This window comes from Lepisosteus platostomus, chromosome 15 (assembly GCF_059453375.1).
Source record: "Lepisosteus platostomus isolate fLepPlt1 chromosome 15, fLepPlt1.hap1, whole genome shotgun sequence".
NCBI classification, from domain to species: Eukaryota; Metazoa; Chordata; class Actinopteri; order Semionotiformes; family Lepisosteidae; genus Lepisosteus; species Lepisosteus platostomus.
The window spans coordinates 21955630-21972075 of NC_142625.1; the positions used below are offsets into that span (position 1 = coordinate 21955630).

Genomic DNA, 16446 nt, shown 5'->3' on the forward strand with positions numbered 1-16446 from the left:
GACAAGAGCTATTTAGTCTCGGCAGGAAGCTGTATGTGGCAAGATGAGCTCTTTGCCTGTCAAATCAGAGCCTCGTGTGAACAAAAACTGCAGGGTAAGCATGAAGCTGTTCTCAGGAAAGAGCTGTCTTTCACTTCTTCTTGGTTAATAATGTCTGACATATCATAATATCGCAGGAGCTTCATGTGGGTAATTTATTATCCGCTTATTAAAAAAAGTGCGCAATATGTTTATTGACAGAAAACCCATTACATTTATCTTTTTGTTTTTGACAAAAATACATATTTGACAGTGCAAAAAGCAATATTACAGCATCATTAAAGTTTTCATTACTCCCAAGATGAAGAATAGGATTCAAGGTGATTACTTTATGGACTGCTCCCCTTTGTCACAATTATAAAAGCTCTCAGAGGTCACCTTGGTCTGTGAGGGAAAATGATCCCACTATAGATGCAGCTGTCTGTTGGTCAGAGACTTAGTTAATATTGTACTTAATTTGTATTTTTATTTTAGGTTTTGAAAAACCTCTGATTAGACCTAAAGGAAATCTGACAAATCAGCACTGGGTGCTTCAGAAAAGTGATGATTAAGCACCAAGTCTGCATAGTTGTATGAAATAATAAATGTTGGAGAGAGAAACTGCATGCTCATTTATTAAAATATGTTAAATAGCAATTTGGGCTCTAAAATACCAGAAAGACAGACAAATGCATTATATCAACAGCCAACCTAGGTTTTGAAAATACTATTTCCATTGAGCTTTTTTGGTGAAGAAAAATGCTTTGTAGTGCACACATTTTTATAGGTGAATACCTTGATTATAGGCCTCTCTGCCTATATTATGGTATGAGCAGGGATAGCTTTTTAATTGAGTCTACATTGGGGTTTCACAGTTCAAAAGTGACTAAGGTCTGTTCAACTTAAGCATTAGTCCCTGGATAAAGCACTTGGATTTCAGGCCATCCTGATGCCATTCTGACAAGTAACATCTCATCTTGCTGTGCAAATCATTTTTACTGCAAGCCATGCTTTTGTGAGGTGTTAATGAAATTTCCAGAGGTACAAGCAGGTAACTTTTTTATACTCCATTATTTAACATCTAACACTGAGTCTTCAAACCTGTGTAGGCCTGGGCCTTTACAGAAAGAATGGCCAGAGGCACTTCTTTTGTTTTTCATTCTCCTACTGCTTTGATCTGCTCCTAACTCACCGTTCCCTCTGAGAAAACTGCATGTGTAATGGTTCCTAAATCTAAGATCTGAAATATTCAGTGATGGGTGACCCATTTTAGAGAGATAGAAAATCCTCACCAGATTTATTTTTAAAACTAATTTTCTGACACTGTCAGTTGATTGTCTTTGTAATTTTGTTTTAGTACGTACCTGGCTGCTAAAATAAATCTGATTACAGAGCTGATATTGGCACAATACACTATAACTACATTGTACTGCCAAGCTAAATGCCATTATTTGCTTTAATGTCAATTTAAAACATAAAAATATGTTAATTTCTCTATAACTTTAAGTACAGTAGATTGCATAGATTGACTCTGTCAGTCATATATTCAATCGAGCTGGATCAAAATTCTGAAAAGATGGCATTCTTCAATTACTTAGGAGCTGGAGCAGATTTGTGGAGAATGGTGTCAGAAAATATCCCCAGGGCAAGAGCAAAAACAAATGCTTGAACGAGACGTAATGTTGTCTGCCAAGTCATCTTGGCTGTAACTGCACACACACACAAAAATGTTTCTCGTTTCCCACACTGTCAATTTCAAATATCTGCTTTATAAATGTGTCTCGGTATGACATCCTTGTGGTAAAAAGGCAAAGAAGAAATTCCATTTGTTTAAATGAACAGAGAAGGTCTGCATGTATTTGAATTACTGAAGGAATTACGGGTAAAAAATCTGTTTGTCTGCGTTGCTGATCTTTAGTTATATAATTAATTAAAATAGATCCCAGCGAAACCCTTCCATTAGGTGGTGAGCTGAGATCTGTTAAACCTGTTAATGATGACCTAATACTGTTAGGTGCCCAACCTTTAACGCACATTATTATATCTGAAATATACTGCCACTTGTTCCTTAGATGATGACAGCCACTGATAAGATCTGCCATTGAAATACATTTTCATGACTCTAGCACACTCTAGCACTCCAAAATATAGACTTTACTAGCAGTAGTGCTTCTGGGTCTATTGTCAAGGGCTATAACAGATCTGGAACTTCCTCTGGGTATGGTTTGCGTTCACCTAATCCAGTGTTGGATCATTGCCTTCAAATAAGCAGCATACAGACCATGCTGGGCTCTCTGCAATCTGTGTGACAGATAAACAGAGGGTGTATTTGAAATGAGTGTGAAGTTGGCTCCATCAAAGGAGTGAAAATCAGGAAAGCTGAGCATGACATATTCTAACCTCAGAAACAACTGGCTGGAAACGTGACTGCCAAATCAGGCTTTCTACTGAATGTGTAAAATGTAAAATAAGATCAATGGCTTTAGTATGTCCTGTTGAATACAGTGCTTTCCGCATTTTAATGTTGCCATGGAAATACAAGTCCCAGGCATGAACTGTGAGCCTATAAAGGAACACAATGCAGTAAAATTTTAATTACTGGCTTGGGTGAAACAATCTGTTTGACCTGTGTAAAAAGTTCCGTTAAACACCATTTATTTTTTATCTGTCCAATGCGACTGGTGGTCACACATATCAATGGACTTAAAAAACTCTGTTTCATGTGGATATTCATTGCATTTACATAATTAGTGCTGCACACTTCCGCACAAGGATTAGTTTTGTAACTATGGGTGTTTAATTTAAGCAAGGTGAATTTACCTCTTTGGCATTTGCCTTGTAATATACATCAGTTCCTCTAAATGGATTTTCTAATGACCAAATGAAACAAGACAAGAAAAACACTGCTATGCTGGCTGAGAATCTGTTAGCTGTTGCTAAATTCTTTTAAAGTGCCTTTCCCCATCTGCCCACCTTCATAGAAATCTCTTTCATATTTGCACATGTGAGAGTTACCTCTAGCACAGTTATAGCCTGTAATCACATGGTTTCCAAAGCATCCAAAAATAGCTCTGATTGGACAGCAATGAGCTTACAGTATTCAGGGAGATGAGAATGAACAATGGTATGCATGAATTCCCAAACCAGTGTCTACCTGGGACACACAGTGTTTCTGGATTTCTGCAGTTGTGAACCTGTCTCCTACTCGTTGCTTTGATGTCCCACACGGTTGCCCCTTAAGGAGGTACGGAGGAGGGGAAGGATTAAAAGAAGATCCTTTATCTCAGAAGAACAAAAAGCATGGTGTTCCGTAAAAATAAGCTCACAACCAACATGCAGTGGAATTTATATTTGTATTCCTTATTCATGTATAATTGCAATTTGGAACTTGAAATATTAGTATTCAACCAAGGTTCTAATTTGTTTAATTAGTAAGATAACATAAAGCAGCACGTAGATAATCAAATTCTTCAGACAGCGAATCACAGACAATGTGCTTTTTATGTGGTTGTGACTTACTCCCCTGACTCCATTTTACATTTTACTTTCCAATATGTTCCCCAGGCTCAATTAAAACTCCTAGCATTCATGTTTAATTCACCAATATTTAATATTCGTCAAGTAACAGAACATTGTGTGATGGAATTAAAAATTTAAAACAATTCAATTTGTCAAAGTTTTGCAGAAGGCACATATATATCTTTTTCTGATGTATTAATTCACACCAGAATCTGTGGCCTTCAAACAACTTAATTCAAACACATGTAAAAGTATTTCGGATTTAGTGATTGTGAAGCACACTAGCAGTCCATTAACTAAGAAGGACCCAAGAAAATGATTATCTTAAAATTAGAAGTAGTAAAATCGTTAAAAATAAGTCTAATGACCTACGTTAGAAGGACACATATTCACAATTTAAAGTATGCCGTTTTCTATTACATGAAACCGTCCATAGATAATGTGAGTCCTGGACGACTAAACTATTATAATTCTGAAAAATGCTTACAGTTTTTTTTCTCTGAATTTGAAGTCCAGAAAATATAGTAAAAGCGTCGAGAATATGATAAAAAAACTACTTAAATATTTATTGTGACAGATTGTTTAAACAACAATTGCGAAAAAGATTTGATTTCAAGATCGGCCTGTACAAATTCATAGCGCGTACTGAATTGTGATTTTATGGGATATTTTTGTATGTCTTGACACATCCCACACGCTACTGTATGCAGACCTTTCTATCAGTCGAAACATTGGAGAGAACGGAACTCCACTAACTAGGAATATTTGCCACGGATAAACTCTAAATCTTAGCTTTGCACGACTAGCGCCTTCTTGCTTTTGGCTGCGGATACAGCAGCGTTCTGTTTGCTTATGCCTCCTTGACGGGTTGATGTGTTTCGCTCAAAAAAACAAAATCTATAAATCGGGTAGCCGGCAAGATGACCACTGGGCACCGGTTTAGACGGACAGGTATTTAGGGCGGAGTTACATTCATGTATTTCCGTCTGGCTGGGGGTGTAAAAAAAGGAAAGGGGAGCTGGAAAGGCAGGAGAGATCAATCAGTCTGGGAATAGGGAACCGGGGAGCAGCACCGACCTGGTCAGAGCCGTCACAGCGGAGTGCTGCGCTCTTATCTAGTCATAACCGGCTCAGCTCCGGAGCCGCTACAGCATGGGAGATAGCTGAACAAACACGGCTACAAAGACGCGGCGATACCTACAATGGCTGTGGACGGTAAGAAACTCGACCGTGTCTTTTAAGATGTAAAACATTTTTCATTTTAAAAATTAGGGGGGGGAAAAACCCCGACTGATTTGCAATGTTTTGAGTTAGGACATCGTGGAAGAAGCTCACACACAGCGATAGATGATAAGATATGGTATGTACTGTATATAATCGGCAGGTGTTTTGTTTGATGTAATTGTTGAGGTATAATTACATGTATTGTTCAATAACTTTACTCAGTATTTTATTTTTCTTTCTCAAAGGTTTTGTGTTAAGAACTAATTAGTACTATACGCTGTGGCCCCAGACTGGGCTGGAAAAGTTGAACCGTTTGTTTTGCATCCGATTGTGCTAGTGTCAGTTTTCGTACTAACCACGCTGAAGTGCCCGTTTATAACGCATTTCACCTCCATTTGCTGTTATTAACCACGAAGGTTCACAGTGACTTGGCTGTTCTCGCAAAGTTCTTTTATAATCTGCTTTGGCGGGGTACGTTATGAAATTCACGCGTAGCTTTTTAGAAAAACTGTCCTGGCAATGTTCGTCTGCGATTTAGTTTTCTATAAACTCATAACCAAAGTGCGTGATGGTACAGTAGCTACATAGTAGCATACAAATAACTCCGACACAAATGACTACAGTATGTATACAGCACATACTGTAGCAAGTATTAGATGTCAGCTAATGTTTCTCTTAGTACCAGTAGTTTACATAAATATTCCTGCAACCATAACATTAATCTCACAGGAGTGGATTAATAAAGGTTATTTTAAACCATACCCTTGTTAAACATGGCATATATATATAAATATGATATTTACATTAAACGGCCATTTACAGTGACCGGCGGTTCACTTATCATAACGTAAAGTCTTTGACTGTTGAGAATTTCTTGGCTGAACGGCTGACCGAGCTATTACTTAACCTGCTGGGACTTTGCGGTTTTTAAACAACACAACCAAGCAGACTTCGTAACCCAAGAAAAACGTGGAGAGGGAGCTATAAATTGGCTCAAAGCGAAATCCGTAGCGATGTACTGTGGTGCTGAAAAGGAAAGCGAAAACAAAGCCGAACTTTCCCACGGGGTTTCTTCAATGAAATATCCATATGCTGTTTGTGGGTGTTTCACGCATCAGTGTCTCAGTTTTTCTGCCTTTGAAGTTCTTTAGTAAACATATTCCTTATCAAATGTAATAGTTGCATTTTTAAAACCATTATTTGCTTATCAGGCGCCCTTATCCAAGGGGACGTACAATATCTTCACATTCAAAGCGTTTTTTTTATAGTAGGCCTATAAAAAATGTTAAAACCTCCTCACAGGTATTAATCTGACCTTATTTGGGCAGCCACATGTAGTTTCATATTATTTATTGCTTTAGTTGTACAGTAAGATAATGATGCCAATACCGATCTGTAAAAATTGCAACCTTCTTTGAAGAATATTTTTAAAACACTAAGTTCAAAGATGAGTACACAAATTTGTAAATCTGAATTGTTCTTTATTTTGTATTCACATACGCATTTAAAACCCAAAACGTTATCCTTTTAATTGGTAATCATTTTCATATAATTACAAATAACATTCCCAGCTGTCGGTGGGTTTGCCAAACTGCAAATGTGTGTTCTATTAACTCTCGATGTGCAGATAATAGCCTGTACCAAAGTGACATTGTTACCACACAATCTTTTCTTCACACGAAGAAAGAACTGGAAGGTTGCCGAGGACTCAGTTAACGGGAAAATATTTGACGCAAGGACGTTATCTAATCAAAATGAAAAGTTTGCTCAAGGTCACAAGGCTGCGCTAATTCCCGAGTGCCTGGTGGAGTCGGACAAAATATCCTTCCAGTTGACATGAAAGTAAATAATTCCAGAAAGGCATACATACTGTACAATAAAAAACATTACCGTATTTTTTATTTACCTTGGAACAGAGAGTTTACCGGGAAACATTTCTCTCTTTATAATATACGTTCAATAATAAACTAGAATTCGGCTAAATAAGGGAGGAAAAAGTGGGGTTGGATGTACGTCTTAGACACCGATGTCCCAACAGCTCGTCGGGACAGAGCTCATCCTTGTTTTCGTAGCGTTAAACTGGACTAGAAAGGACATGACATCCACCTTTGAGGGGGACTCACGTCCAGGACATGTCTTACCCTCTAGCGATGCCGATCCACGCATATATAGTTGGTTGGACAGTAACAACTGTGGTGACGGTGACAACCTGTCAGTAATGCGTTCACAGGTTTGATCACAATATTTAGCTTCTTCCTAATTCCCACCATGTCCCTAATCCATTTGTTAATATTAAGCAACAGTTAAAAATTATTGTATTTATGCTCTGCTTTAATTAACCAGTCACTAGCTAATGTTCACTTCTTAGGCACAGTACATAAAATATAAAAATCTAAATCTAATAAGCACAGCTAATATATGGTTTAGTTCAGTCTCATTCAGTATATTAGGGCTCATTTTTCATATTGCTGTGTAAGAAATACCTGCAAACCTTATTTTATTGTTATTTTTGGTCTATTATATTACAGTTAGAATACTGAGGTTCATTTGTAGGTAAAAAAACTATTGTCAGAGACTCCAAAAGACTCTGCTGCAGTGTCTAGTTTCCAATACTGTATGTAGAGGGTTTCATGAGACTGATATATTCAAATGACAAGGAGTGTAAAGAGAGTAAAAGTATGTATCTTTTTTAAGAGAGGCTTGGAATATACATGCCTATGTTATTAATTCTTTATAACAAGTGGCTGTCCATGAATTATTCATACTCAACAAGGAAAACAATATTGATTATTTATGGGATATGTCCTAAAAGCATAACGTCCTTTGAATACTACACTTTGAATTTGTGTGATAGGAACTTGATTAATAATGATGTGATATTTGTATATAATTATATCAGAATTTCAGACACTTTGCTATTCTTATTTGTTACAGCATAAAGATACTGACCCAATGGCTGTGATTTTGAGTAGCTGGAAGGGTGGTGTATTTGCAATCATATGGTACATATTTGGTGGGTGTCAAATTGAAATGTCCTTCCTTTCTGTGCAATGTTGAGGGAGTTTCAGAAAAGAGAACCTTCAGAAAAGGGTACAGTAGCTCAAGCAATGATTCATTTTTTAGAAGCGTGTTCCTGTTCATAGTTTTACAAACGAGCGATATTATATCCACAGACTAATTATGCTGTGTGAGTTAAGTGCTTGAAGGACAGCCTGCAGGACAATGGCAGTGTTTCTCAGTCATCCTGTGTTATCCTGACTCTTAATAGTACCAAAACACTGCAGGCTGAACATTGTTTTCTTTTAAAACAGAACTTTGCACTTGCTTTCTCACTGACAGTGGGAGGCTTCGTGTCCCATTTGGTTGAAGCTCCAAAAGGTGTCTTTTGCTTTGAAATTGGATTCCTCTCCCTGCAGGCATTGCTGTTGGATCTTTGAGCATTTGGCCCATTCTCTTTTGTTTGTGAGCTGTGCTTCCTTACACTAAGCCATCTTGCTTCCACAAGAACTCATGATTTAAACGCTGCAACACTCTTATGGACTAAACAATGCATAATGCTTGGTTTTAGCCCCGACTTCAGAATAAGATTACAGAGGCCCAGCCTTTTTTGTCTGGGGGCCTTTATCATCGGCTAGAAGGAATGTTACTGTAATCCATGTCCTGTTGTGCCTGGTTTCCATTTACACCCTACAACCTTGTCAGAATGATCTAATCACGCATTTTATTTATAGAAAGGTAATGGTATTATAAAACACCTCTATGTTCTGGAGATAAAGTTGGAATAAACTAGACCACACCATGTGCTACCTCTCTCTCAGATCTTGTAGTAATAGTATCCATATCTTGACCATTCCAACTGCTAGATCTCAATTCCCCATCCCAGTAGCTTCATAAAAATCCTGCACTCGCAGATTTACAGCATCACTTTTTTCCCATTTATGAACATCTTGAAAAATACAGCACTCTTCATCTTTGTCAGCACCCATAATAGTGCTGCCATGCGTGATGACATATCAAGAGATAAACTCTGTTTTCAGTCACACATACTTCTGCTTAATACATCTGTGGAATCCTTGAAGAAATGTAGAGATGTTTTGATGGAGTGTCTGAAATTATTATTGATATTAATTCCATCTGGAACAGTTTAGCCATTCTTCTTATTCAGCTGAACATTTTTTAAATGCTTTGATGGGGATGCTCAGAAAAAGGAAAGATTTGCAAAGGACGGAGAGCTGACTGCAGCTTAAACACCTTGAAGTGGCTGATATAGATTGGTGGAACTATCTGAACAGTGCATGATCCTTACAATCTGAGAGCTGGTTTCTCTATGTCATGCAATGCAGTTACATGGTTTTCTCATAAACTGAGTCCTGGGCATAGAAACGTTCGTGCAGTAGGTTAATACATATTTTCCCTTCTCGGTTTAATACAAAAAACTCTTTACATAAAGGTGTGATAGATAAATTCTTGTGTCTTTGTGGTACAGAGTGCGCTACTGATAAACATTTGCCGCTTACTCTCTGTGGCTTAAATACATTGATTAAACACGAGAGGGGAAAAATCAATACACTATAAATCAACTTAATTCTCAAGAGACTGCATTTAGCTTCTGTTAAAGAATTAAGGGCTGCCAAAAGGAGCAGAGTGATCATTGATTTAACCAATGTAGTCTCTCTTTAGTTAAGGTATTAACAGTGCACAATGGTTGAGTTTTGAATAATTACTTGAAAAAACACTGTGCTGCCTAAGCTCCAGATTTTCAACTGAGTGCTGCAGCCTCTTAATTCCACTTCACTAATCCCATTTAGGATTTGAGTATCTCTTCTTTACTTTCCCATTGCATTATGAAACTCTCAAGGCCATGAGCAACATCACTTCTTCAATTAGATTTGCGACAAGTAAGAAAGAAGGGAAAAATGTTGAACGAGTGATGCTAATTAGTCATAATTTTTTAGAGGGCTTTTTCTGATTAATGATCTGATGTAACTTAGTGGATTTAAAGCGTGTTAGCTTGCTGTGTTCTTTATTCTATTCCCTCTAAACCCCTTTTCATTTTATTGAAAAAAATTGATACTCAGTGAAGCATTCATCCTAATTAAACAAATAGAAAGATGAACTGAGCCAGTTATAGTGGGGCTAAACTAATTTCTCCCTTTTTTCCTTTTTTTTTTCTCTTTTTAAGAGGTGCCTTATCCTGGGGGCACAGGGTTTAGTCTGAAGATCTTCATTCATTTTGACAAGCTCTTAATGAAATTGAAAACATAGACAAATCAGAATTCAGCATAGCCTAAATTCAGATCTGCTTTCAAAGAACTAACAAGCGTTAAGCATAAAGACTTTAACCTGTAGAAAGCTATATGTTTCAAGTGAAGCGTTTGTGCTCTAATTTGTAGTTCTGCTTTATTATAATTAAACAGGGATCCTGAGATAGATCATTATTCCATTTGTGTTCCAATATTAATACATCCATAGTGTTCTGATTCTGACTGCACTTCAGATGGACATCATAGCTGCCTTGCATTTAAAAACACATTGTTCAACACATTCAAACCAAAGTCACATTATTTCCAAATGCAATTACATTTTGCTTTCAAACTGGAGTTATTATTCTTGACCTCTTTGCTCTGAAGGTAATAAGGACTTTGCACGTGAGTGAGTGGAATATTCTGAAATACTGATGTTTAAAGTAGCTGCTTTTGCTATTTTCTTACTTGAGCTCCTTCTTAAATAAACGCTGAAGTGCTTTTTGATTTCCTGCAAAGACCCTCAGAGGGACAAAAAGACATAACAAGAAAAACAGCTATAAAAATGTTCAAATATGGTGATTCAAAATCAAAGTGTTGAGTTTGTAGTATATAATAGATTAAAATATGAGCAGGAGCAGATGACAATCGGAGCTCTTACTAAATACAGGTGTTTTGAAATGAAAATTTTTGTTGAATGAAGAGGAACTGTACTCCTTTCTGCCTAAATATATTCTGCATTATAGAGGATGATGCTGTTGTTTTATCTGTGCCCTTTTTATTGGCATACAATACATGTATTGTATTCAAGCCTCTGTTTGATAATAGTAACTTAATAACTTTGAAATGCTTTGAGTTTATTAGTTTATTAACTTTAATCAGAAACATTCAGTAAATATTAAAAAATCCATACAAGGTATGTGCCTTTGACACAGTATTTTGTCAAATTCCAGCAGCAATTCCTTGTCTTAATTGAGCAACAGAAGATAAACAATCAGCATTTATGGTATTTTCTGCTTTCTGCATGTATTCTACTGTCCTCATTCTGCGATCTTTACCCTGCTCTTAGTGTGATTTTAGTGTAATTTACTGCAGGTACTTTATTGAAGATTAGAAAGGATTTCATGTATAATTTCTTTACGTAAAATAATTCCAGGATGGTTCACACGTTACAGTAGGGAACTTGGATTAAGGAGAAAATCTAGAGAGAGTGTGTAAAAAAAAAGAGGTGAATAACTGAATATTTATACTGTGTTGTCCATGAAAAGAGGGACTGTTAATTATTTCGGGAGAACAGAGGGCCTTAGAAAGAGAAAAGATGAAAATACTGTTTTCATGAATGAAAAATGGCTTGAGCAGGCTAGCCTTTTCTTCTGTCCTAAACACTTCAGTTGCTTTGTTCTTGTTACACAGCTCCTGACTGTAGGGAATGGTTGAATATGGCACATTTTCAACTCATTTTTTGTCATCCCTGATGTTAGATACATATTGCATTATTTACTGTCCTCTAATATGTAATGTTTTCCATTAGAACATGTGTTTTAGGTGTATGCCAAACCCCAGTAAAATTCACATTATTTTGTTACAGTGCAATTGCTATTCAAAACACATGCTACTGTATGTGTTTTGAAGTGAATTGACATACTTTGGTTTGTCAACATTTTCTGTGTATCATGTATGATTGAACGAACTACCAAGTGATGAAGAGTTAAGAAAAAAAGAGGGATCATTTCTGATTATAAGAAGTACAATAAAGAAACTTTTAATGCAACTGGTTACAACAATATAAACAGTTAATGATTATAGAACAGTATGTGTCTCATCCCTTGAAGATCTTCAGATTGCAACAGTTTCTTTATATCATAAAAAGCCATTTTTATATGAAAAGCCATTTTTATATCATTGTAATGTAATTATGTTGCTTCAGTGAGTGATTATGACATAATTTAGTTTAACAGTTATTGAGGTAAATGCTAATTAATCTGAGAAAACGGAAAGGCACTGAAGATAATTATGTAAGGCGTCATAATCAGTCATTTCTGAAGCTGATTTTTATTGCACAACAAAAGTCTTTGCATTTCTTGTTTCTTCTTGCAGTGTATGAACAGATGTGTGATTGATCCTCTTAGGAGATTCTTAGAAATGGATCGCTGAACATGTGAGCCTGCAGCTGTATTTGTGATGCCTTGTTTCCTTCTGATTTTCTCTTATTCTATTTCCCATACTTTAACCTCCATACAGTATGTTTACCACATTGTGCCCTCTTTCTAGTCACTGTATGTGCACTGGTTTGGGTTTAATGCCTCAGTAGAAACATTTGCTGCAACCAGCTCCTCATTTCTTCATTTATAATTAGCAATATAAAATTACAGTGCTAGTGGCATGAAAGTACTCTGAGTGTGATTGGAAGGGCTACATGTTGAAATGAGTCCAAAGTTCAGATAATGCTTTTAACCTTTCTGACAACAACTACACATTACCCCTGTATTCCACCACTGATCATAATCAGGGACATTCTAAGTGATGCTCCAAGTGAACCAGCAATGATTTTGTGAAGCACAGAAGAGGACAAAAAGCAGCCATTTTAAGGATGAATGTATTGCGAATAGCCAGATCACAGAAATGTATCAGAAGGCTGCGCTGGTGTTAATCTCAACTAGATTAGGAGAGCCAGACCAATGCCTGGTTTTCCGACAGCCACTGTTGGATTTGGCTGTGACAAGGACCAGGAGGGTTAGCTGCCCTGCTTTTACACATTTCTGTATGCTAGGTTCCTTCATGTCAAAAACATATCAGGGACCCTACTTTGATATCAACTTGAAAGATGGCTTCTTCCTACAACACAAAGGGATTTATAACCTTGCCAGAGGATGGGTTTGAACTATAATGTTCAGAGAGAAGGGTTCTGCTTACTGGCGGTTTAACAGAATCCAGTAGAAGCTTAAAATTTTTTGAAATGTTGACTTCAACCAGGTTTTCCCTGTGAAGGAAAGAGAATAACTGTAAACCTGGTAATATTTTCACTGGGATTTTTCCTGAAACAAAGAGGTAAAGTACTTATTAGGTGGGAGAGATTAACCAAATGGTTCTTAGTTGTGACCTTTCTCAGGGTTTTTCAGGTTCTTTTTAAGCATTTCCAGTTTTGTTTCCAGTCTTTCAGTTAAAGATTATTGTTAATTATTTCGTTTATAGGGTGGTTGTCTAATGAGAATTTCAGTGGTAGGATTTGAGAGACAAAATTGAAAATGGCCTGGATGGAAGAGAATACTGTCACATATTCATTTCCACTTTGCAACCACCATGAAAATCTAATTACACCCAATGATCATAAGAGGGTTAGGTTCTTAATTAACACTGGACATGTTAACAGAGTTACTGGAGAGAGGAAGCTGAAAAAAATATTTATTCTGGCACACCCAGCTCTGGAGCAAAATGACTGGAATTAAAGAAGGTAAAATTCAGTGCAAGGAGAGATTACAACGTTGTCAGAAAAGTTTATTATAGATCATCTTAAGGAAAGTTTTAAGTATCAGAAGCCACTTCCGACATCCAAAATTGCAGACTCTAAGGTCAAGGAAGCAATGGACAGGAAGTAAGAGCATCTGGCATTTTTTTTAAGGGAATATGACACAGTCGGTCCTCCTGATTGGAAAATAAAACTGTATTCAATAAGATGTCAACAGGGTTATCACATCAATAAACACCTGTAAATTGAAGATGGTAAAGGTCATATAATCTGTATGCCTGCACTGATGCTCTACTGAAATGTGATACAATTTTGTCTGCTGGTTTGCTCTGCATATGTTTCACTGCTGTAAGTCACTAAAGGTATAAGTATCTCATTTCTGGTTTAGTATTTTATTGATTCAAGGATTGAGGCTGCAATTAGAGTAAAGTCAGATTATCATGAATAAGGATACTTGAACTGATTTCTGATATGTAGTTCATTTCGTTTAGGTAGAAATGCTGGAGTGATTAACTCTGTGTTTGACAAATTACATTAAATTTAAATTCATTTTAAAAGTCCTTGCAATGAAACACTTTAGAGAACAATTACATTGTAATTTCATTAAATAGTACCTTTAAAAATGAATGATTATCATATGTTGATTTACACAGATCATTTTACATCAATAATTTGGGAATAACTGTAACTGTGGCTGAAAAAGAAACCTTTTCTGTTTCTGTTAAAGTTTGACATGCCATTTAACACAATCTAAACCATTTTTTTCCAAGGCAATAAGGTCTTCTGAACTCTCAAACTTTTCAAGTATTTATCACCATTATCATGAAACAAGCATTCATTGAAAAGTGCTGTGGTTTGAGCCTTTCTTCTCCCCTGGGAGTTTGTGAATTAAGCCCAGACGCGTTATTTTGCTCTGAATGGACAAGCACTTTAATCGGATGAGGTGCTGGTTTATGGAGTGTGGTGGCTTTGCTGGAATGAGGATTTTGTTCACAAAAGCCACTTGTCTTCTGTTATGTGAATGGAACCACAGGTGAAATTGTGAGGTAGAAGGAATGGCAGGGCACCAGGAGGGGAGGGAAGAGTTGGCTTGCGTGCATTGTTTGGCACAGTCGTTGCCAGGAGGGTTACCGAAGTGTTAAAACGGCACTTTAATTTTCTTTTTTAATTGCTGACGGCTGGCCGCTACCTGGGAGCTCAAGGCCCTGCAACAAATTTCAAGGTAATTGGCTCTGTTCTTAGACAACACGGACCTAGTGAAAATGGATTGCACACAGCACTGCTAGCATAGCAATTAAGTCAGAAAAAGAAAGAGAGAGAGACAGGAAGGGAAAGTGCTTTGAATGAAAGGCGGAGAGTGTCTGAGAGATCAGCTCGAATTAATTTAGCTGTTAATCTGCACAACACAAGAATAAATACAGCATTGTCCTTGCAGTCATCCAATGTCTAAACAAGTAACTAGCGTAGGTAAGGTTTCCACAGAGAACAAGTTCATTATCATTTCCAGAAATAAGAAATATCCTTTCTGTCGATGCCTTCGTTTTTTTAAAATGGATTCCTGCCGCATTGCATTAATGAAACATGCTATACACACATCTCCAGTCTCTGGTAGGACTGTAAATGGAAGTGGTCCAGAAGTAACTGATTTAAGTGAAAAGAAGCTGGGGAATTAGCAGAGCTGACAGGGCAGACAAATTGAAGGTCAAAGAATGAGGCCATTACTTGGCACTATGTAGAGTCTAGCACAGAGCCCCAGCACTGGTTAAAATCCTGCCAAATTTCTCGTCCCGCCTTGGATATGGTTTCCTGGGGGAAATGAAGACTTGTTTCTTACCATAAATGACATATACCCATTCAATGATATGCGAAAGATTGTATTTTTATTGCAAACTGAGGTGGAAGGTACAGACATTTATTTCTGTGCCATTATTTGTCACGTTTCCTCCCCTTTTAACAGTTTGTGTGAGGAGACTAAATATCATTCCGAGACTAAATGAAATTAGTTTTTTTTTTCAATCGACATAATAAAAACCAGGGATTGACCCGTTGTAAGTGACCTAAAGCAGGTCCCAAGACGCATGTCATTCTTGCAAGCATTTCTGGTTTTGTGAGCAAATCCCTGTAATGTTTCAATAGCGTCCTGATATAGAACAGTTGGGTTTCTTTGAATCAGTTTTTTTTTTAAATTTCCACTTGACTGGTGAAAAGCCCTTGAGATATATGCAGCAGTGACAGGGGAGGCAGAATGATTCTGTTGTCCATGTCAGTTGAATGGCACTCTGATTCTGTTCCATTGTGCTGTCTCCCCCAGAGTATGCTCATCCGTTCTTGAAGTGTGCACCTCAGTGACATGGATTCTAATTTCAGGTCTTCCTGCGCAGCAAGGCCGAGGGATTGTAATCCTGAACAGTCCAGCAAAACATAAAGGAAGAACTGTGTAAAAGAGCTATCTCAGAAAAACAGAGATCTCAAGTACTGTGCTTGGTAATAAAACAGGTTATTATTAATGCACTGATTAAATGTGTAGGAAGAAAGTTGTAGACATTCTAACTTGTTTCTAATGCGCACATTAAAAAATGTGATAAAAAAAGAAAGATGTTATCACATTGTTATTGTTGCAAAAAAGACAAAGAAATTAATCCTGCTCAGATCATTTTAAAAGGGAAACATGAAAGAATCCAGACACTGTGGGCCTCTGGTATTAAATGGCATATTTAGGAGTTCAACTACACATATTCTAACTGTCTCTGTTTTTTTATTTTGAGTTATTGTTTACAGAGAGTGGATTTTTGTAGGTGTTTGAAGTTGAAAATAAATGGGTTAGCACTGAGTCTCAGTTTCTCTCTTTTGACAGAAATGTGTTTGACAGATTGCCAGACATGATAACAGCCTTTGTCGAGTTAAGGATGAGGAATTGTTCAGACTGTGGAAGTCATTTTTAGATACCAGCAATTGAACAGCAGGAAATGTCTCTCC

General features: G+C 37.0%; 1 protein-coding gene across 1 annotated transcript in view; it reads left to right on the forward strand.

Annotated features, from left to right (window-relative positions):
- The first annotated feature begins 4310 nt into the window (after positions 1 to 4310).
- Positions 4311 to 16446, forward strand: part of LOC148648239 (sterile alpha motif domain-containing protein 10-like) — a 46518-nt gene continuing 34382 nt past the window's right edge. Inside the window, exon 1 of the mRNA XM_088607858.1 lies at positions 4311 to 4752. Within this exon, the coding sequence (XP_088463984.1) occupies positions 4740 to 4752 (13 nt within the window). The 5' untranslated portion in view covers positions 4311 to 4739. The remainder of the gene's footprint in view (positions 4753 to 16446) is intronic.